The sequence below is a fragment of the Notamacropus eugenii genome, chromosome 6 (assembly GCF_028372415.1).
Source record: "Notamacropus eugenii isolate mMacEug1 chromosome 6, mMacEug1.pri_v2, whole genome shotgun sequence".
NCBI lineage: Eukaryota > Metazoa > Chordata > Mammalia > Diprotodontia > Macropodidae > Notamacropus > Notamacropus eugenii.
This window is the reverse complement of record NC_092877.1, coordinates 301,605,419-301,629,443: the sequence shown is the minus strand read 5'-3', so window position 1 is coordinate 301,629,443 and position 24,025 is coordinate 301,605,419. Positions and strand designations below refer to the sequence as shown.

Sequence of the window (24,025 nt, the reverse complement as noted above, 5' to 3'; positions counted from 1 at the left end):
ATTTGTGTATATTGGGGCCTAATTTATCATACAGCTTTATCAGATAAAGTAAATGAGAAAATCCTGAGCTAGCCATGAAAGCGTGTCCAACTCTGAGTGACTTGTCCTTAAGATGGATCTTCCGTAAATAATTAAATTAGTGCTTTCTTTTCTGTCCATCTGGGCTGAAAGAGAAAACACTCACACAGAGTCACATCTACACACGCACGCACGCACACACACACACACACACACACACACACACACACACACACTGACATCAGGACAAAATCAAAAGACTAAACATTCTATTGAAGTTGTCAGCAAAGTGGAGCCATTTGCATGGAGAAAGAATAGCTACTCAGGACTCCTGAATTTTAGGCTACAAAAGAAAACCAGTAGGGTGATTATAAGTACTTTGTTTGGGAGTCCGCAGCAAATTGCAAGATGTGGTTGTATAAGCCCAATGAATTATGAATATTAGAATCAGAGACACATCTGTGACAAAATTGTAATACAGATCAGCAATGAAAAAAGAATTCAGTAAAAGAGATATTGAGTCTTATTATACCCTCAATACTAGCAAGTACATGTACCAAGTCAATGGCAATTATATGCAGTCATGTGTTGGCTGCTTTAGATCAGAGGTTCTTAACCTTCTTGTGTGTGTCACTGACTCTTCTGGCAGTCTGGTGAAGCCTATGGGCCCCTTCTGAGAACAATGTTTTTAAAAGCAACAAAACAAGGCATAGGATTATATATTGGAAACCAATGTATTGGAATAGTCATCATTTTTTTAAGTTCACAGATCCTGGTTAAGAATTTATACCATAGATTATCCAAAAATTGGAAAACATTTGTTAATAATGGTTTGTCTTGTGCTAGGTCATTTTTATTTTATGTAACAAGTTTTTTATTTGTTTTGTTTTTTGTCTTGTTTTGTTTTTTTGTAAATAAGTAGAGAGAGGGGGATAGGATGAATTTTTTTTTATTTCCCTGCCTTTTTTCTCTCATTTCTTCTTTCTTTCTTTTCCTCTGTTTATTATTAAAAGGCAACCTCTCAAGTCATTTTATTAGTGTCCAGGGAAATACAGGAAGCTCAATATGACATGCAAAGCAGTGGTTCACTGACACTGGTCATTATACTTGTAGACTAGGCCTCAAAAAAAATGTCTTCACTGGACCTTCTATTAAAGACAATCTGCAAAAGAGACATCAAAAACTCAGTGGCCTAATATCAAGGGGATTCTAGGGAAGGTACCTTTTGTAAAGTTTGTTTATCAGCAGGTTTGGTCCCAGTATGGGTCCAGAACTGTTAAGAGGCCAAAGGGGAATTAGTGAATTCTGAGTTTTTTGGGAAGTTGACTTACATCATGAGAATCTAAAATAATAAAGATGAAAGCATCGACTTTTTTGTGTTTTGTGATTTTACAGATTCAAACAGAAAATTAAAATGAAAAATTCCACATTCATTTAATATTCTTTTACTGTAAAATTACAGTGACCTCAGGATAATTAGACACACACCAAAAAAGAATTTCATCATGTAGATTATTAAAAAATATTAAATCTTGCTTTTAAAAAGTGGCTACTTACCTGAAAAAAAAAATAATAGCAGGTCACCAAAAAAGCAAAGCTATAATACAGAACATTTTTCTCTATATACTTATATATATATATATATATACCCAACCAACTTTATGAAGGCTCTTTATGCATGTACATAATTCAATGGTAACCTCTCAGACATCTCACATATGAATAATCTAGTAGGCAGCAGAGAGGTAAAATTCCCAAATTTACGCCAACATCTAGTTGTCTACTTTCTTCAAAAAACATTTTAATCTTATTTTTGTGATATCTTTTAAATATCTGGTAGAGGTCTCCAGTTTCGTGGTTTTAATCTTTTTTGCAGATATCTTTGGCCCTATTACTTACAATTAAATACCTCAATGTTTAACACAGTTGTTTCTCCCCCTCCTCCCCACCAACTTTTAAACTACTCTGAATACCAAAGCATAAATGGTGCCAAATATAGGTTAAAACTCGGTCACCTCATTAGTACTTCATTTAGTTACCCTACTGCCAAAATACATGCCAGATCTTTGTTAGGTACACAGTAATATCTGATTGATGATAGAATAGCAAGGTTGCTATAGCTAATTACAGCATCATTCATCTACCTCTGCATGGGAAAAAAACATTAGGCTGGGAGGAGGATAAAATTGGGTTGAAAGGGAGTGAATGAGAGAGAGGGAATGAAAAGCTATTCCATAGCTGTTAAGTTTTGAGTAATCAGGCCCAACAGGAAACAAATAGGATGAAACTCCATGACCAAATTATGACTTATGGATCTATCGAAGCAAATGACCCCAATTCCCTCAGTAATTTCAGATCTGGATTTCACAGCCCACAGCAGAGTGCTCCCAGCAATAAGAAACCCGTTATATGCTTACGTGCTTTGTAGTAGGAATTCAAAGGCACTGTCAGCAGCAAAACCTGATACTGAGCTTTACTTCTTCTCTGTGTGTGGTATGAGTGTATTTGTCTAAGATCAGATGCCAATACTTAAACTGACATTATGGGTATAGTAGTTACTTAGATACTGCAACCTAATTAAAGTGAAAAAAAATTCCCTTCTTTATTCCTTTACCACCAACTCTTGAAGATCAATGACATAAAGAGATTTTATTTCTTAAAAATTCAGAAAAAATGTTCTCACATGTTTCCATTACACAGCAAATTAGTTAAAATTAAATAGAAAATGGGCATTAATTTCAATCATAATAATACAAGGTTCTCTGAAAACTTCTGAAAGCAAAAACAGACATGCTCAGTGTTTTGGAAATAATTATACTACAACAAACATGAAATCAGATTTCTCATTTCAGTTATGAAGAAGCACTAACACAGATGGAAATAATCAAATGACTGAGGTGCCTTTTAGATTTCAAGTCAAAGACAAGAGCTGCTTTCAAACAGGGGTTAGCTCATCTTCTAAGTACACAGATGAGGGTACCAAGCTAGTAGTATTTCAGTCTCAGTTTCAATGAGATTCGTTTCAATCTAGGCAGGATGAACAACATAAGCATGGCAGAGCTCGAACAATGAAGAGCAAAGTTAAAAGTACTGTTTATGTGTATATATTATTAACTGTTTTTGCTATTAAATTATATAGAACAGAAATAGGTTCCTTTTAGACTCATTTGTTTTTCTTCTTGCTTGAATCTAAGTCAGTTACAACAGAGTCAACTTTTTATCATCTTCACTAATGAAAATCATCAGTATGGATTATTTTGAAAGTTAAAAAGAATTTCATACATTTGGGAGGATGTAGGACTTAACTTCTACCTGGCTGCAGACTAGAACATAAGAACCCTCATGATTGGGATTTAAATACATTGACTTCCATCTTTCCACCTCAACCAGATTGTGTCTTTGTTGGACTACACTTGCTCCAACATGTTATAGATCCATACCTCAGTAGACAATTTAATGCACACTGTCCTCTGGTGGCCAATGGTCTAATGAAGAGCTTTGCTTAGCTGTACCTTAGATAATGGACACACACTGTCTGTGAGATCAAATTGGAAGCTTTCTGGTTTTGGTAGCATGCTGTGTTGGCATAGCATTCAAGATGCCAGAGTCACTCTATACCATAATGAAGACCTAAAGTGCATCATTAAAGGATTACGTGCTTCAGAAGTAAAATAAGGTACAGAAAAAAAATGTGCTAAAGTTTTATTTTATGAATAATCTTAATATATATCAAAATGGTATCTTTAAGTATATTCAGCTAAATATCTCATGATTTTTTCCTGATGATTTTACTAGTAAGACAAGTTAAATCTTAGATTTCTAAAGTATAAAATAAAGATGACAATACATCACACAAAAACAGTATCTGATAGAGGTGTAATTTTCTTTTTTACTAAATAGATTTTTAAAATATCTTTTGTTTTCACATCATCTACATTTCCCATTTTATCTCCCTTTTTCCCCTCCAGCTGAGTTACCTCTTACAAATAATAACTTTGAAATATACTTTTAAAAGTTACAAAAACCTAGACAAATGCAGGGCACTGTAATTTCAATGCATCTGGGAAAAAATGTAATTTTTTATGACTTACTTTGTGAAACTTCTGGAAATTATTTCAATTGCTTACCTTTCTAATCTACAGGATTACAGTTCTGAAGACAACTTGGATCACATTCAGGTGATTCTTCAGCCAGGTGCATTGCCCCATTCTCCTCCTTAATCCATCACTTTTAATGGTTTCTCTGTGCTGATCGCTCAGATTGCCAAATGGTGTGGCAAAGGGGTGGATGCCCTGAAGCAAACTCCATTACTATAGTCTCTTGGTATTTGTAGCTCCTCATTTAGTTCAGATCTATTCATTCATTTCCATGGGAGAAAATTTTGGAGTTCAACTTTTCAACCCTTAATTGTATCTCAGTCCCTTAATAAACATTTTGGATAAACTCTAATGCTAACACGATGTTCTGGGGAAATTCCCAAAGTTTTTATTTTTAAGCATTTCCCTCCTCTAATTGTAGCAAAGTAAGCAAGCTACACCACAAGAACTACCAAAACATAAATACAATTTTTTTCCCAGTTGAATAGCCATTTTTTTTTCTTTCAATTCTATATAATTTTGCTATGGAAGAGTAGGGATCCACAAGATTTCATTAAGTGGGTACTTGAAATAAATTATTACCTTTCTATGCCCAGTCTGAGTACTGATATTACTTATATGACATTCTTAACTCTGACTGAAAAAGCATACTCATTTAGGCCTTTTCATATTTTAAAATTATAACTGATTCCTTCTTCTCACTTTCCAAATTACATGAATTCTCTAAATCTGTTGTTTTTAAGTCCAGTTAGATTTTCCACCATTCCACTCAGGAGCAAAATCTCTGAATTTTTTTCCCCCTCTACAGAGATGAAAGAGGGCTCCCAAAGTAGTAGCAGCAGCAATAACTAACATTTCTATATTGTGTACTAGGTACTAGATACTATGCTAGCATTTCATAATTATCATCTCATTTGATCTTCATAACAACCCTGAGAGATAAGAGCTCTTATTACTCCCATTTAACACTTAAGGAAAATGAGGCAAACATATTTAAGTGGCAACTAGTAAGTCTCTAGGGTCAAATCTGAACTCAGATCTTTTTGATTTCAGGTGCAACATCTGATCTAATGACTCTGCCAATTAGCTTCCATGATCACATCCACATAACATGTATGCAGCTATACAGACACAGAGACCTCCCTGCCCAATTCAGATACATAGGAGAAACTGTGCTGGACTTTAGAAGGAGATATAAAGATGTAAAAGCTATTTATCTCTATCCTTCCTTGCTGTGATGTTTCTTTGACTTTCATTCCTTCATTAATTTCTGATTTATTTTTTTAAATTACCTAGAATACTGATATGCTAGCTATAGGAATAATCATTTATTTATTTATCAATTTGTTTGTTCACAGTTTTCTACAATCACGTCCATATATCTTAGATTTTTTTCCCCTTCTTTCCCCCTCCTCCCCCTCCATTCCCCCTCCCTACCTAGGATGGTATGCAATCTTATGTAGGTTCTATACATACATTCTTATGAAATACATTTTCACCTTAGTCATGTTGCACAGAAGAATTAAAATGAATGGGAGAAAACAAATGAAAACAAAACAAAACACAACACAAGAGAAAACGGTCTGCTTCATTCTGCTATCCAATTCTTTCTCTAATGTGGAAGGCATTTGGATCAAGAGTCCATTGGTAATTTTTTTAGGTCCTTGCATTGCTGTGAAGGGCTAAGTCTACCAGAAAAATTATTTGCACACTGTGGTTGTTGTGTACAAATTTCTCCTGGTTCTGCTCCTTTCACTCAGTATCAAGTTCTTATGGGCCTCTCTGAAGTCTTCCTGTTCATCTTTTCTTATAGCGTAATAGTAACGAATAATTTCTTATATACAAATAATTCTAAAATTCCATGCTGTGTAAAGGGCACTGAATCAGGAATCTGAAGTCCTTGGTACCAGTCCTAGCTCAGTCCTATCTCTCATTCTCTAGTTTTCAGTGCCCCTTTTCTTTAAGAAATGCATGGAATGGATGACCTGTAAGGATCCATTAAGTTCTGAGGTACTTCCACGCTAGGATTACATGGTACCCATTAACCCGTTTGACTATACACAGTCTGACTTTTTAACTGTCTCTCTACCTTCCAACTAAAAGGGCTTTCCCTCATCACACGCAAAGGCCAAGCCCTCTCCTGGTCTGCACCCGACTCTACTGCCCACACATTCACTTGGTGTCTACTCAATACAGGTACTGTGATGGGGGATGGGAATAGAAAAAAAACCCTATAATTTCACAATGACGATAATAGGCATATAGCTTTTTAAGGTTTGCCAAATGCATATATTATCTCATTTGATCCTCATGACAACCAAGAAATGCAAATACAGTGACTGCTATTCTATTTTACAGATGACGTGAAAGTGGCTTGCCCACAGATAGTCAGCAACTTACTACATTCAAACTCAGATCTTTCTTTCTCCAAGACCAGTCAATATTCTATTCACCATGTCACCTTCATGGCCTTATTAGGAAGCTAAAATACTTACATAAATAAACACACTGTAAGCAAAAGCATTATCAAATTCAGAACGGTAAGAGTTTCAGGAAGGTAGGGATGCCCAGAACACTCCTTTCAGTAGTGATAAAGTGACCCTAGCCCGCCTATGCTCTATAGTAGGGACTGACACCCCTTGGCATGCACGTCAAAAGAGAACACACACAGCAATTTAAAATTCATAAAACTGTGATGTCTAATGTCAATAATCCCACATGTAAATAAATGTCCAGCTTATCTGCCATAAAGGTCATGTGACTTTAAAACAATCGCTCTAGGGACTGCTTCAAGATTTGCAAATTATTTTCATCACAAAAATCCTGTGAGAACGGTACTGTAACTACTACTATCCACATTTTACAGATGAGGAAAGTGAGGCAGCGAGAGATTAAATGACTGGCCTTTGCTTAGAGAGCCTACAAGTCTGAAATAGGAACCAAACTCAGGTCTCCCGACTCCAAGCTCTTCCTGTTAAGCAACCATGCACTTCAAAAAAGAGAGAAACAAACAGATAAAAAGATACAAGAACAATTGCAGAAAGACAGACATAAAATGAGATACACAGAAAGCCAAAAGAACCTGATTAGAAGACAGAAGGAGATATACAAGCACAGAGAGAAACATAGTAGACTAGGAACGACAGAAACAGACAAATAGACCTAAAAACAGTAACAAAATTTTAGACAGAAAAATAGACACACAGAGAAAACGATAGATACAAAAATAAGAGACAGAGAGACAGGCAGAGACAGAGATAGGCAGAGATTTAGAAAGAAAGAGATAGAAGCAAAAAGTCGGGAGAATGGTAGAGACACAACCATGCAGCATTATCATTTTACAAATAACAAAATTATATTTCCCCCTGCCTATGCTGTTTTGCAATGTCAAAATGTTTTAACCTAAAAATAACATTTGTATAGCACTATTTATAAGCATTTTCTCCTTAGTAAAATTTAAATGTCTTATGCCTCATTCCCTAGGCACCTTTTTTTAAATGACAGGAAGCTAACCCAATCAACTAATCAGCATTAATAGGTATGAATGTGGTAACATTTAGTTCTCAGGCAATAAACCTATGCTTCAATATGGGCCTCCTAGAGACAATGCCTTAACTAAACAGTGTTACTTTAATGGGGGAAATTTAAGGCAACATGGAAAGCCTAGGAGAAAATATTTTGTGGCAAGTGGAACACTGTGATGTCTCTCTACCCCTAACACAGAGATAACAGTACAGGGTCTTTGGAGGGCTGGGCTAACAGTGTATTACATATAAGAGCTACTCAATATTCTTTCCATACTTCAAGCATCTTTGATTCTATTGGTATAGAAAAGGGTTTCTTAATCTTTTAGGTATCATTGACACTTCCTTTGGCAATCTAGTGAAGCCTATGGGTCCCTTCTTAGAACAATATTTTTAAATGTATAAATTAAAATACATAGTATTGCAAAAGAAACACATTATATTAAAATAACGTTTCCAAATAGTTTAAAAAATGTTCATGGGCCCCATATTAAGAACCCCCAAACTAAAATTTCTCCCCTAGAACTAGTGAATCTCTTTGTCAATTGACCATCTCCTTCTATGACTCTCTTAAGGTCAATAGGCAGAGTATTGCTGGTTAGCTATCTCTGTGGTAGAAATTGTCAAGAAATGTTGGATAATTTTAACATATGCACAAGACACACCTTATTACTAGAGAGAATGCAAAGCTTTGTGTTGGTCTACTGAGTCAAATATTTCTTTACTTAAAAAAAAAATCCACAAACATAGAGGGATATCTGTTGGAATTCTTAGGATAAGCTATGCTACAAAATGACTGTGAAAGCTTATCTGTTCCCTTCCCATATTTTTATCAAGCACACTCTCAGCGTGCTTCTGGACCATTCTCGTTGAGTGTGCATGAGGCAATAGGTGCTGAGGTGCAGAAGTGGAAAAGAGTATTCGCTTGGGAGTTCTCTGACTAGACCTGGGTCTAAATTCTGCATTTGTCACTACGTTTTGTGAGTTCTGGGAAATCAATTAACCTTACTGGGACTCAATTTACAAAATGTAGGGCATATCTTAGGGAGTCACAAATATCCTTGTTTTTGTTAATAATGGTATTTATGATTTCTTCTCTCTAATCCTTTAGCGTCTTAGGGCATATCTTAGGGAGTCACAAATATCCTTATTTTTGTTAATAATGGTATTTATGATTTCTTCTCTCCAATCCTTTAGCATCTTCTCTGTTTTCAGAATGTTAAAAACCAATCCCTTCAATGTTTTTGAAACTGCCTTGCCCGGTATAGGTACCTAACTCAGCTTCATCTTCTTAAATGCCATTTATGCTTCCTCACATTGCACATCAGTTATTGAGGTATAAGAAGCCAACTATTATGGTTCTGCTGTCACTGATCATGAGAAGGATTTGCTACTGAAATGCTAGGAAATTGGTTCCATTTCTCATCTTTTTTCCCTCTAGTTTCACCTATAAATGATCTTAGATGATATGGCTCATTTGAATCTCATATTAGATTTTCCAGATTCATTTTTCCATCTACAACTTTTTAATGCTCTGTTTTTCTGATCTTCCTCTATCATCCTCCATGTTTTGCAAACTGCTTTATATTCTAAAATGGTATTACTCTTGGCTTCCATGTCCCTCTGCTTGGCAAGTTAAGCAAGTATTTGATAACTGAGACACCTTCAAGGGGCTTTAGGGCTCCCTGTTGTAGAGAGTGCTTTATCAGTTAACCTTATAAAGAAATGATTGATTTTTCCTTTATCTGTTTTTTTTTTTTTTGCATCATTAGTCTTTTTTTTTTTAATGTAAGGTTGGACTTCTAATTGCATGCAAATTCTTCACATCTTTTCTTTTTCTTTTAATTTAGTGTTAATTTTGTCCTTTGCTATAAATGTCTTGACTCACATTAGCAAAAAAAAAGTTTCTTATCTGTTAAGGCAACATGGGATAGTGTGAAAGACAGTAGAATTTGGAGTTAGAGGATCTATGTTATAAATCTGGCTTTGTTGTTTGCCACTCATGAAACCCTGAGTGATCAAGGTTTTTCTTCTTCAGGTCTCAGTTTCCTCATCTGTAAAATGAGGATATTGATTGAAACAGATGTCTGCTAATGTCTCTTTGAGTTCTAAACCTAAGATCCTAAGACATAGTCAGTTTTTTTGTTATAGTAGTTGTCATGGTTACAGCAGTAGTAGCAATAGTAACTGACATTTGTGTAGTTTTTTTTAGGATTCCAAAATCTGCAGGAGTTCAAATCTTGCCTAACACATTTCAAAGTTACATGACCTTGAGCAAGTCAATTAACCTTCCTGAACCTCAACATCCTTATCTATAAAATTGGGACAATAATACCACCTACCTTCCAGGGTCATTGTGATGACCAAACAAGATATCTATAAGGCAGTCTGAAAACCTTTAAGAACTATGTAAATGCTAAATGTCTATTATTATTGCTTAATAATATATTATTATTTAATTATTTGGGGCACCTAGTTGGTATAGTGGATAAAGTAAGTATCAGAAAGACCCAAATTCAAATCTGGTCTCAGATACTCAAGAACTGTGTGATCTGCGGTAAGTCACTTAAATTCTGCCTCAGTTTCCTCTTCTGTAAAATGGGGATGGTAACAGAACCTACACCCCAGGGTTGTTGGAAAGATCAAAGGAAATATTTGTAAAGTAATTTACTATAGTGCCTGGTACATAGTAGGTGTTTAATAAATGCTTATTTGCTTTGTTCCTTTTGCAGATGGGGAAAATAAGGAGTAAAACACAAGTAAGGAGAACTCAGGTGTCACAACTCCAGGACATTTTACACAACAGCATGATGTCTGTACTTAACGTGTCTAGTGTCATGTAAATCTTATTGTAGATTCAAGTATTCATGATATTCTAGTTCAAGACTTCTGAGTTATTTTTCAAGTTTTGGCCACTTCCATTTTTAATCCCAATCCACAACATGTTTACTAACCTTCCTAGTTTCTTCTTCTGCATGGTCACCAAAAGAACAGTGGATGATGGTTTGATTCTAATCTGTACAGACAGGTTCTCTGTAGGATAGGAGTCCTTAACCCAGGGATCCATTAAAAAATTCTAACATATATACAAACATACATGCAAACATACACATACACATCTTTATTTCAATACGATTAGTTTCTTTTGTAATCCTATTTTATGCATTAAAAAAATTACTCTGAAAAGGGTTAAGGAACCAGGCTATTGAGTTTCTTTTCCTTTTCATTCTTGCAACATATGCTGGAAACTTAAAGGAAAAGTAATCATGTATCTCAAAAAATGATTTTTTTTTGCTTCCTTTGGCCAGGTGATAAAACCAACATTCACCCAGCTCAAAAACTGTAATCCTAAAATATATTCAATTTATTTTCTAGTAACAGTAATGGTAGTAGTAATAGTAATGGTAGTAGTAATAGTAATAGTAGTAGTAGTAGTAGTAGCAGTAGCAGTAGTAGTAGCAGCAGCAGCAGGAGTAGCAGTAGTAGTAGTGGTGGGTGGTGCTGGTGATGACGATAGCAGTAAAAGCACTAGTGGTACAGCAACAACCACAGTGTGTGAGAGTTTTTTCTGGTAGACTTAGATTTTTGTAATAACACAAGAACTTCTGAAAAAAAAAAAAAATCCCAATGGTGGACCTCAAGGCAAAAAGCCTTCCACACTCAGAGAGAGAAATATGGAAGTCACTCACATAATGTAGCAGATCATGTTTGTGTATGTGTATCTGTTTGTGTATCATGTTCTGATTTGTTATACGGATTCTTTCATTTATCTTAGTCTGACTACACAGCATGACGATAGTGAAAATATACTCAATAGGAAAGTTTATGTAGAATCTATACAGAATTGTATGCAGTCGTGGGGAGGGAGGGAGGTAGTGGGGGGTGGGTGGGGAGGGATAAAATCGCAATTGTATGGCAGTGATTGTTAAACATTAAAAAAAATAAAAAAATTAATAAAAAAAAAAAAAGAAAGGAAAAAAAAAAAAAGCACTAGTGGTAGTAATACAAGTAGTATTGGTGGTAGTAATGGTGGTAGTAGTCATGGTAATGGTGGTGATGGTGGCAGTGGTACTAGTAGTAGTAGTAGACCTATTTGATGGGCTTACTAAGGCATAGTGGGACCTTGGGTGATTCTCCAAAGCTCTGTATGCAGAAAACTATCTCTCATAAGTTATACCAAGACAGAAAGGCTTCAAGAAAAGCATAAGTAACAGACTTTGTTGTCTATGGCCAAGACTACCTACATATTGAGAAGTTCATTAGGTTAATTAATGGGTCATGAATTATTTGGCCACAATAATCCATGCAACAAATGAAAAAATCAAAACGCGCAGCTCATAAAAGGTAGCACAAATACTAAATATCACAAAGTCTTTAGTCAGGCCAAAATGATGATTTTAGTGCTATAAATGTGAAATCCTTGTTCAGCAACTGATACCATAAAGGACTTGAACCATACAAATCCTGCCTTTATCACAACAAACCAAAAGAACCCAGTGACATGGTATTGTGAAAATAGGACCAGATTTGGAGTTGGAATACCTGTGTTCAAAGCTCAACTCTACTGCTTACTGTGATTTTAGGTGAGTCACTTAACCCCCCTGGGCCTCAGTTTCCTAATCTGTAAAATGAGAGTTAGACTAGATAACAGTTTGCAAAATACTTTACATTAATTACTCATGTGAGCCTCACTACAAGCCCATAAAATTGGAGCTATTATTTATCACATTTAAAAATTGAGCAAACCAAGGCTGAGAGAAGTTAAGTGATTTGCTCAGGGGTCATAAAGTTAAGTGTCCAAGGCAAGATTTTAACTCAAATCTTCTTAAGTACAGCCTAACATTCTATCTGCCTTGAAGCCTAGCTGCCCAACATGACTTCTAATGTTATCTGGCTCCAAATCTGTTTAATCGAAATAATTTTGAAAGGGGGTTCTATAATTAGTAGAGAACAAATTTCAAAAAGGGAAACCACCGTTTTTCTTTCTGCATCCAACATTCTAGTCATTCAATCATTTGACAACATGTGTTTTTATCCAAAATAAAAGACAAGGGAAATCACTGTTGAGAGAGGTGCAAGGTGAAGAAGGCAAATTCTACAGAAAGGTGGGGAGGGGAACAACTTTTTATTTAGATTGCTGAAGCCATGATGTTTGCTTATTTAGAATGAAAGAAAGAGAGAGAAGGGGGAGGAGGAAGGGGGGGGAAGGAAGGAAGGAAGGAAGGAAGGAAGGAAGGAAGGAAGGAAGGAAGGAAGGAAGGAAGGAAGGAAGGAAATAAAGTAGGAAAGAAGAATATTACAAGAAGGAACAATTTTCACTTTCTTTTCCCGTTATTGCCCTGTTTTAGGCATAATTGTAAAGAGATCGGTATTATGCAAATTCAGTGATCTGGCTGAAGTCAGAAACTGTTTTCTTGACTAAATGAAGCCTCCACAATCTCTTTTCTGGTCACCTCCAGACATCACCATTGTGATATATTGTTTAACACCTTTTGCTTTTAGAATCATGATGGCAACAGAATTTCATGTCTTTTTTACTGTTTTGAACTAAAAGAAGAACTACAACTTTTTCTTCATGAAATCAGCTATATCAAGAGTATGCTTGTTGGTAGCACTGAGCATCACAGAATATTATTTGCCTGCTAACTTTACAAATAAAGTAAAGGTCAAGAGAAATGTAAAGTCTTGAAGACTCAAAAGTAGTAGAACAAAGATTAAATCTTGGATGTTCTGATTTCAAGTTGAGTACTCTTTTCACTATGCCATATCACCCACGCAAGATTCAATTCAATTCAACTCAACAAGTTTTTATTAGATACCATCCTGCTATGGTATTTATTGGATACCACACTATACTAAGTACTACAGACAGAAGATGAAAAAATGAGCAAGTTCCAGCCCTGATAGAGATTAAGGTCTCCAAAAAAATTATAAAATGCATGCAGATACTAGTTTGGCTTTTGGAGAGGATTTGGAGGGGTCAAAGCACTAACAACTGGAAACTGATTGTGTGTCACCTAAGTTAAGGGAGCAAGAGATTTCAAGTGGTAAACGTAAGAAGGGAGAATACTCCAGATAGAGGGCACAACCTATGAAAAGGCTGGAAAAAATGATTTATATTTCATTTCCAATAGGAAGAACTAGTACTATATCTACTGGAAGGGACAAGCACAGAGAAAGGAAAGGAAAAAAACAGTTACATGATATTATATATTTAAAAGGAAGACCAATTTGTACATAATAGATTTTCAATTTAACAGTCATCTTTTTTTCCTATTCTACTATGTTCTAGAAATGCTTGTTTTATTTCTTAAGTTCAGGTTAAAATAAAATAAAAATGGCTGTCACATTTCACAGCATTCCCTTTGCCACCCAAGGATACTCTCCTTTCTTCTAGCATGAGGTACCCTAACACTGGTGCATTACACTAACAAACACTTTGTCTACATGGTAAATAGGAGGGGAAAATGAGAGGTGTAGGTTTCCTAAAAGTGAAATTCAAGAAATACTGATGAGTCACTCAGAGCACAGATGTACTGAACTGAATATTATCTAAGACTGGAAGAAAATAAAAGAGCAAAGTCTCAAGTGACACCAGTGAAAATGTTACTTTGATAAGGAATAAATACAATTTCAGCGAAATATTTGCAGAGTATCTACTTGCTCATTCTCCCATACTGCTAACCCCAGATGCAGATTTCAGATTTTAAGAAGTAACTGAAAGAAAAAACACTACTCAGAATAACCAGAGATAATTCTGAATAAAATAGCTTCTCTGTATTTCTTTTTAAACAAAGCAGCATTTGTCACCTTCAAAGCTACAGGTCCAAAACTCCTTCCAAAATTCAAGTTCTGTCCTTAGGATATAAAACTAAAATCAGTAGAAAGTAGTCCTTATTTTCTGTCTACATTCCTTAGTGAACCTTAACTAAGTCCAAATTATTTTTTTTGGCAGTTTTAAGGAGGTGAACTAAACTACATGAAACCTTTTTTTAATTTTTTATATTGGTAGACTCTTAACCATCAGTATTTTAGCCTTTAGGGTGGTACTGAACATTCATCAACCACCTACCAAGTGCCAGTAGTTATGCTAGATGCTAGGGATGGAAAAAAAAAAATGAAAAAAAATCTTATCTTCAGAGGGTTTTTATTCTACCATCGGAGACACATATGTTATTAAGTCTTTACAGTGGAGTGGACTCTTCATGACCCCATTTAGGATTTTCTTGTCAAAGAAACTAGAATGGTTTTCCTTTTCCAGCTCATTTTACAGATAAGAAACTGAGGTAAACATGATTAAGTGACCTGCCCAGGGACATCTAGCTAGTTAGTACCTAATCTGAACTCACAAAGAGACTCCAGGACTATAAGAGCAAGAAGTGGGGTTTTTGTTGTTTTCTTTCTGGAGTTCAGTTTCCTAGGTTCAGGCTAAATTGTGAACATTAGAAGGCTTAATCTCCTTTGAACCCTGGTAGCTCACAGCTGTGCTGAGTTATGTGGGTTGTGATGCTTTCTGGTTCTGAGCCAATTAGTTGAAAACTGTATATATTGGGAGGTTGGTGTTTTGCTTTGGGGGTTTTGTTTACAAGAAGGGGCTTTTGATTCCCTTGATGGAACTATGAGTAGTTGTTTATTAAGAATGCCCCCCATATATTCAGAGCCCCCCTTTCCCCGCCCACTACTCAGATGTCTTTGCTTCCTCAATCCAGCGATGTATGTAAAGTATATAGCAATACTGCTGTACTCAGACACTTGGAGCCCTGTCTGTTGGCGTTTATGCTAATTTCTCTGCTTGTATTTTCTCGAAGTTCAGGGTGCTGACCTTTCCCCTGAACTAGTGAATGTAATTAAAAGTAGGACTGTTAACCCCTTTCTAATCAGCCTTTCTTTAAAAGCAGATCAAAGAACCTATGCTAGCAAGCCATCCTGGATATGCTAGAGGCTGCTTGCTAATACAAGGACTGGCACTCCATCCACGGTACCACCTAGCTGCAGAGATGCATTTAAGTCAATGCAAACATGCTGGACCCATATAGAATATGTATGGGTGATGGGCTTCCAGGAGTAATTCCATGGAGTAAAAAGGGAGTTGGGCTGAACTGCCCTTGACCTTTCTGGTATACCTCAGCACTGAAGGACCTGGGCTTTGAGAAGATGAATTAGTTCCCTCATTAGACCCTTGGACCTTACAACAATGAGGGTCAAAGGTATTCACAGTTTTATAACCTTTTGGGTGTAGTTCCAACTTGTTTTCCAGAATGGTTGGACTAGTTTACAATTCCACCAATAATATACGTGTCCCAATTTTCCCATAACCCTTCCAGCGTTCCTCATTTTCCTTTTCTGTTATGTTAATTAATCAGACAGATATGAGGTAGTATTGCAGAGTTGTTTTAATTTTCATTTCTCTAATCAGCAGTATCTCAGAGCATTTTTTCATAGGACTACTATTGATAGCTTTGATTTCTTCTTAAAAACTGCCCATTTATATACTTTGACTATTTATCAACTAGGGAAAGGCCCTTATTTTTTATAAATTTGGCTCAGCTCCCTATATATTTGAGAAATGAAGCCGTTGTTAGAAAAATTTATTGCGAAATTCTCTCCCAAAGGGGTAGGAGAAGACAGGTTGTGTGATAGAAGGGAGGGTAGATTGGGGGAAGGGGTCATCAGAATGCACACCATATTGGAGGGGAAGGGAATCGTGGGGAGGAAATTTGGTACACAAAATCTTGTGGAAATGAATTTTGAAAAGTAAAATAAATTAATAGAAAAAAATTATCCTTCTCCATTTCATCTATTCCTTCTAATTTTGGCTGTGTCAATTTTGTTGGTGCAAAAAACTTTTAAATTTCACGTAATCAAAATTATCTTATCTTGGTTCCTGTAAACCACTCTATCTCTTGTTTGGTTAAAAGCTCTTCCCTTATCCATAGATCTGACAGGTATATTTTTCCATACAGCCGTAACTTATTTATATCACCTTTTATGTCCAAATAATTTATACATTTTGACCTAATCTTGGTATATGGTATAAGATACTTTTCTATGTTTCGTTTCTGTCAAACTGCTTCCCAGTCATCCCAGCAACTTCTGTCAAATATTTGGATCTTTGGGTTTTTCAATGGTCATTACTATGCATTGTGTACTTAATCTATTCCACTCTGCCACTCAACTGTTCAGCCAGTACCAGGCAGTTTTCATAATTACTGCTTTATAATTTAATCTGAAATCTTGGACTCCCAGCCCTCCTTGATTAACATTTTAAAAAATTATTTCCTTAATATTCTTGATCTAATCTTCTTTTTCCACACGATTTGTTACTGGTCTTTTTTTCTAGGTCTACAAAATATTTTTTGGTAGTTTGATTGGAATGGCAATGAATAAGTAAATTAAATAGAATTGTCATTTTTATTATATTGGCTTAACCTATCCATGTGCAATTAATGTTTCTCCAGTTGTTGAGTTCTGTCTTTATTTGTGTGAAAATGTATTTTGTTTTCTTCAAAAGTGTGTTCATATAAGCCCTATGTTTGAATTGTTAGGTGGATTCCTAAGTATTTCATATAGTCTGCAGTTATTTAAAATGGAATTTCTCTTTCCATCTCTTCCAGCTGTGATTGGTCAGTAGTATACAGGAATGCTGATGATTTGTTGGTTTACTTTATATTCTGCAAGTTTACTGAGGCTGTTATTTATCTAAACTAGTTTTCTGGTTGACTGGATAGAGTTCTCTAAATATACCATCATATCATCTGCAAAAAGTGATAGTTTTGTTTCCTCATCATCTATTCTAATTCCTTCAATTCTTTTTTCTAGCATTTCTAGAACAATATTGATAATGGACATCCTTGTTTCACCCCTGATCTTATTGGTAAGGTTTCAAGTTTGTCCCCATTATAGGTAATGTTTGCTCTTAGTTTTACACAGATTCTACTTATCATTTTAAGAAAAGTCCCATTAGAGTCTGCCTACCTATAAAAGCAAGGACCCCAACATACATAGGAGGGCCTGCTGTAAAGATTCTTAAATTTGCTTTTCTACAAAGAAAGGTAACTTTTGAGGGGCCCACAATCACTTTAATCAAGCACATATATCATTCACTTAGTTCAGGGAAAAAGTCAGCACCCTGAACTTTAGAGAGAATACAAACAGAGGATTAAATAAATAAAGATCAACAGACAGGGCTTCCCACTGCCTGACTGTAAGCAATACATATATCACAGATCAAGAGACAAATTCATCTGCCTGACCATACATAGTTACCAGAGAGAGAAGTACCATCTGAGTTTTCAAAGCTAAAGGGGCTCCTGAGAGGCTGCCCAGAGTTTCATCTGGCCAAACAAACACTTCCAATGAGTAAGCCCCCAAACAGAACCTCACCTCAGAGTATATATACATTTTTCAGAGTCAGAGGGCATCACAACCCTGGAGAACCAGTGCCTCATTAACAAAAATTGTGGGTCTTCCTACAAATCTCCCCTAATTGAAGTCCCCTTTAATGGGCACTCCCATTAATGGGTGGAGAAGATCTTTAATCTCATTAGCATTACACTTCTAAAACAAACACAGGGACTATATGAACACAATTACAAAACACTTTGCACACAAATAAAGTCCGATCTAAATAACTGGAAAAACATCAGTTGCTCCTGGGTAGGCTGAGCTAAAGTAATAAAAATGACAATTGCATCTAAACTAATTTACTTATTCAGTGCCATACCAATCAAACTACCAAAAAATATTTTCTAGAGCTTGAAAAAATATCAGAGTTCATCTAGAAGAACAAAAATTCCAAAATATCAAGGGAATTAATGAAAAGAAATGCTACGTAAAGTGTCCTAGCCAGGTCTCAAATTGTATTATAAAGTAGCAATCATCAAAACCACTTGATACTAAAGACATAGAGTGGTAGATCAGTGGAATAGCTTAGCTATACAAGACACAGTAGTCAATGATTATAGCAGTCTACTGTTTGATAAATCCAAGGACCCCAGTCTCTGGGATAAGAACTCACTGTTTCACAAAAACTGCCGGAAAAACTGGAAAATAGTGTGGTGGAAACTGGGCATAAACTAGTGCCTGACACTATACAAGAATAAAGTCCAAATGGGCACACGATATAGGTATAAAGGCTTATATATATAAACAAATTAGGGGAGCAAGGAATAATTTATCTGTCAGATTTATGGAGAATGGAGGAATTTATGATCAAACAAGAGATAGAGAACATTATGGAATTCAAAATGAGTAATTTTGATTACACTAAATTGAAAAGGTTTTACACTAACAAAGTCAATGGAATCAAGATTAGGAGGGAAGCAGGAAACTAGAAAAGAACTTTTTTAACTAGTATCTATGATTAAGGCCCCACTTCTAAAATATATAGGGAACTGAGTCAAATTTACAAGAATACAAGTCATTCCCCAATTGATAAATGGTCAAAGGATATGAACAGGCAGTTTTCAGTGGAAGAAATTAAAGCTACCTATAGTCATATGAAAAATACGCTTTAAATCACTATTGATTAGAGAGATGCAAATCAAAACAACTCTGAGGTACCACAACACATCTATTAGATTAGCTAACATGACAAAACAGGAAGATGATAAATGTTGGAGAAGATGTGAGGGAGTTGGAAAACTAATTCATTGCTGGTGGAACTGTGAGCTGATCTAGCCATTCTGCAAAACAATTTGGAATTATGCCCAAAGGGCTATAAAGATGTGCATACCCTTTGATCCAGCAATACCACTTTAAGGGTTATATCCCAAAGACATCATAAAAATGTGAAAAGGACCCACTTGTAAAAAAAATATTTATAGCAGCTCTTTTTGTGGTGGCCAAAAACTGGAAATCAAGGGAATGCCCATCAGTTGATGGGTGAATGGCTGAACAAGTTATGGTATATGAATTTAATGGAATTCTATTATGCTATATAGAATGACAAACAGGTGAACTTCAGAAAAACCTGGAAAGAGTTATATGAACTGATGCTGAGTGAAATGGGCAAAATAAGAAGAACATTATACACAGTAACAATCACAAGTGTGCGAGGACTCTTTCTGATAGACTTAGCCCTTCGCAGTAATGCAAGGACCTAAAAACACTTCCAAAGGGCTCTTGATGCAAAATGCCATCCACATCCAGAGAAAGAACTATAGAGTCAGAACACAGAATGCAGCAGACTATTTTCTATTTTGTTATTTTTTTTTAATTTTTCTTATGGTTTCTCCCATTAATTTTAATTCTTCTATGCAACTTGACTAATGTGAAAATGTGTTTAATAAAAATGTATGTGTGGAAACCATATAAGATTGCTTGCTGTCTTGGGGAGGGAAGGGGAGAAAATTTAAAATTTATGGAAGTGATTGTTGAAAACTGAAAACAAATATTTTTTTTAAAAAAAGAAAAGCCAAATTGATTCCTTTGCTTTCTAATGTTTTTAATAGGAATGTGTATTGTACTTTGTCAAAAGTTTTTTCTGTATCTGTTGTTGTGATCGTGTGCTATAGATGTAGCATACAATCACATTTTTCTCATTTTGTTATTGATATGGTCAATTATGCTGATAGCTTTCCTAATTTTGAATCAGCCCTGCATTCCTTGTATAAATTCTGCTGGCCATAATGTATGATCTTTGTGATATTTTGCTATAATCTCCTTGCTAGTATTTTATTTAAAATATTTGCAATGATACTCATTAAGTAAATTAGTCTATAGCTTTCTTCTTTGGTTTTTGCTCTCTATGGTTTAGGCATTCAAACCATATTTGTATCACAAAAGTAATTTGGAAGGAGTTATTCTTTACCTATTTTTTCAAATTATATAATATTGAGATTAATTATTCTTTAATTGTTTGGAAGAATTCACTTGGAAATCCATCTGGGCCTAGGGATGTTTTCTTAGGAACTCCCTGCTGGCTTGTTTAATTTTTTTTCCTCAGACAGGATTATTTAAGTATTCTATTCCTCTTTGGGTTTTTTGGTAAAGACACAGGATGGTTTGTCATTTCCTTCTCCAGATCATTTTATAGAGGAGGCATTTGAAACAAACAGGGTTAAATGACATGTCCAGGGTCACATAGCTACTAAATGGATGAGGACAGATTTGAACTCAAGAAGAGTCTTCCTGACTCTAGATCCAGCACTCTATCTTGTACCACCTAGGGGAGGTACTAAGAGCTTTGAGAATCAGGGAAGACTTATGTAGAAGGAGGAACCTGAGCTGAGTTTCTAGGAGGAACTATCAAGAAGAGAATTCACTGCTGGTAAGGGTTACAGTCAGTGTGAAAGGCACAATGACAGAAGCTGGAGTGTTCTTTGTGGAGAACATTAACTTCAGTTTCTCCAACTGTAGTATACAGGAGTGCAAATAATGTAAAAGAAAAATGGAATGTTATATGAAGTTTCTGAAGTATTTTAGAAGTCAGATAAGTTTATATTTGATCTTACAAGAAAAAGGGAGTCATCTGAATGTATTGAGTAGGAAAATGACATCGTCAGACTTGTCTGTGTTTTAGGAAAATCATATTAGCAACTATGTGAAGGATGGATGGCAGAAGGTGGAGACTTGAGGCAGGGAGAGTAATTAAGAGGCTGTTGCAATAATCCATGAGAAAGATGAAAAGGGTGAAGGCTTTCTACTGTTCCCTAAATATCATCAGAATCAAACATGCAAATGGTCATTTTAGAGGGAAAAAATGAAAAGGAAATTATTTCTTTTAAGGAAAACAAGTTAAATGGCTATGAAGAAAGGCATACTACAGCACTACCTAATATAAATTCCTCTTCTATACCAAGTAGTCATTTCAGACATTGTGGGCAGCACACCTAGTACACATACATACCTAATTTCAGAGCAGAAGTAGTTACTTCAATTTCTCCACCAATGGGCTTAAAAGTAGCCAGCTGGGTGGCCACTTCTGCATCAAAAGGATCTGGGCTGTGGCTTTCTGTTAGGTTTCCACTGGGGCTCTCAACCTTAGGAACCAATTCTTGTTCATCAAACACAGCAATGAGCTATAAATAAAGCAATAAAAATGGAGTTATTTTACACAGTATATATTTTATTTCAACACAGAACCTACCAATTCTAATTCCATCTTTTCTATTGGTTTTAGATGAGGACAGTCCTCAGAACCTCAATAAATGGTTCTAAAATGCTCACTGACTTCCTTACTTTGCTATGGTTACTTGTTCTCTGCATGCATCTCTGTGCTCTTCCCAACCTTCTCCAAAAATATCTCCTTAAAAAACAAAACCAAAATCTGGAGCTAAAAGCTATATACAGATAATCTAGTTCCACAATCTCATTTTACAAATGAGGAAACTAAGACACAGACAATTAATTTGGCCAAAGACAAGCTGCTTTTCACTATCAGAGGCTATATTTGAACCTGTGCGTTCTGGCTAAAATTTATTGAATACTCTAGAAAAGGGGACAGGGGGAAGAGAAGAGGAAGAAATTTTGTCACTAGGTCTCCAAGGTTGGCCCTAGAAGTAGGTTTTGTATGTGATATGATTGAATGGTAACACAAGGTCACACTTATCTAAAAATCTTTCTTGCACTAACTTGTAATAGATTATAAACATCTCTATTAATCCCACCTGAGTCACTCCTTTGTGCTGAGACACTATCACTAAAAGAATTGTTGCATGGAAAGGAAAACAAAATATCAGCACCAGCACATCTCCATGAAGCCTCCACTCTTCTCACCATGTAAGAAATTATCCCTCTCCTCTAAAGTAACAGTACTTTGTATTTATACTTTCTTATTAAATTTTGTGTTATAATTATTTGTGTATGTGTCCCATTTTCCTACCATGGCAGCTTCACGAGGGCCCAGATTGGCTTGTTCAACTTTGTATCCTCCCCTGTGCCAAGTTCAGCATTCCACTACCAACGATTAATAAATGTAGAAGGAAATGATCTTCTCTGTTAAACTAGAGGCTACATGAGGGTTGGAGCCACGCCATGGGCATTCTTATTACCCCCAGAAAGCCCTGAACATGGCTCAATACACTTTTATTAATGAGTCTGTAAATATTACTACCATAGATAAATGACTTAGTCCTTGGATTACAGAAAATCTCGGTCCAAGTTCGGCTTTGATACATAGTAGCTATTTGGTCACAGGTTAAAGACAACCCCCTTAAGCCTCTCTAGTATCTAAAACTATAAAACTGCAAGTGCTTTGCTGTCAATATCATACAGGGTCTCTCTCCATAAAGTTTTCCCTAAATAGATGAAATCACAGGTTTTGAAACAAAAAAAGATACATACTTGTATACATTATAGAATACCAATTTCCTTCCCCAAATTATATAGCAACTTCCTTGAGGCCAAGCTTCTTCTTTAAATGATATATTATGCTGGACAATATACTAATGTGTTCCCTCTACATAGCTTAGGATTGGACTAGACACTCTATGAGATCTCCTCTAGTTTTACTCTGATGAGATTCTTATCTGTGAAAGGTTTCCCCTAGAACAGTATCTAACTCTACACAGTGTTTGAAGATGACATTTATTTCTTCAATAATGAACTTGACTGAAGGACCCCTTACAGGTATGTTGTAGAGGGGAATTATTTTTTTGACTTACCAGTTGGACTAGACAGTTTCTGAGGTCTCTTCCTAATATAAAAATTTGGGCTATTCTATGTTTTTAAAAAATCAAATACCAATAAAGTGGTTATCCAAAGAACATCAAATTCTATGACATCATAATTGCTAACCTGAATAATAACATATATGTAAATCTGGTGAAATTCTAACTTGAAATTCAGTCAATAGCTAGAAGATAAGCTTTGTAAGCCTTGTATTTTATACTGATTTGTTCTAATGGTGGATAATTTGTCACTTAAAAATATCAGATAAACAATTAACATCCTAAGGATGAGTCAATTTCATTTAGACAGATATTCTGTAAAAGTAAGCTGAATGTCACACTTTAAAGAAAAAATAAGCTAACTAATGGGTCTTTTATCACCCTCTACATAAAGCAAATCTAAAATTATTTAAAACATTTAGTTAGAAAAGCTGCTCAAAACCCCATTTATAAGGGCACCTTGTTGGCAACAATATTAATAACACAATTGCATTACTAATCAATCAAAACATCATAAATACCAACTTCAGCCTTTCAAAAGGAGCACATATAATTAGGGATATGCAAATTAACTATTCAAAAATAATTTTCATAATTGACTGCTCATTTCCAGCACAGAGACTTCTTTAATTGTGAAATCCAGCAACCCTTCTCTTCTCAAGAGAAAAATGATACTCCCAAAGTTTGTTTTTTTTTTTTTTGGTATGAAGACTGCAAATTTTCTGCTCTGTAATTGGTAGTACTGATAAATGGCTTTTTAAGATAAGACTTAAAT

General features: G+C 35.5%; 1 protein-coding gene across 13 annotated transcripts in view; it reads right to left on the bottom strand.

Annotated features, from left to right (window-relative positions):
• The window catches only part of PARD3B (par-3 family cell polarity regulator beta), a 1,282,024-nt gene that overhangs the window by 750,248 nt on the left and 507,751 nt on the right, over window positions 1–24,025 (bottom strand). For 10 of the 13 annotated variants that reach the window (XM_072620099.1, XM_072620101.1, XM_072620095.1 and 7 more), the window contains one exon: window positions 21,489–21,660. The exons of 2 other annotated variants lie outside the window; for them this stretch is intronic. In XM_072620099.1, the coding sequence (XP_072476200.1) occupies window positions 21,489–21,660 (172 nt within the window). Of the gene's footprint in view, window positions 1–21,488; window positions 21,661–24,025 lie in introns of those variants that run through there. One more of the 13 variants, XM_072620106.1, reaches the window with a different exon arrangement.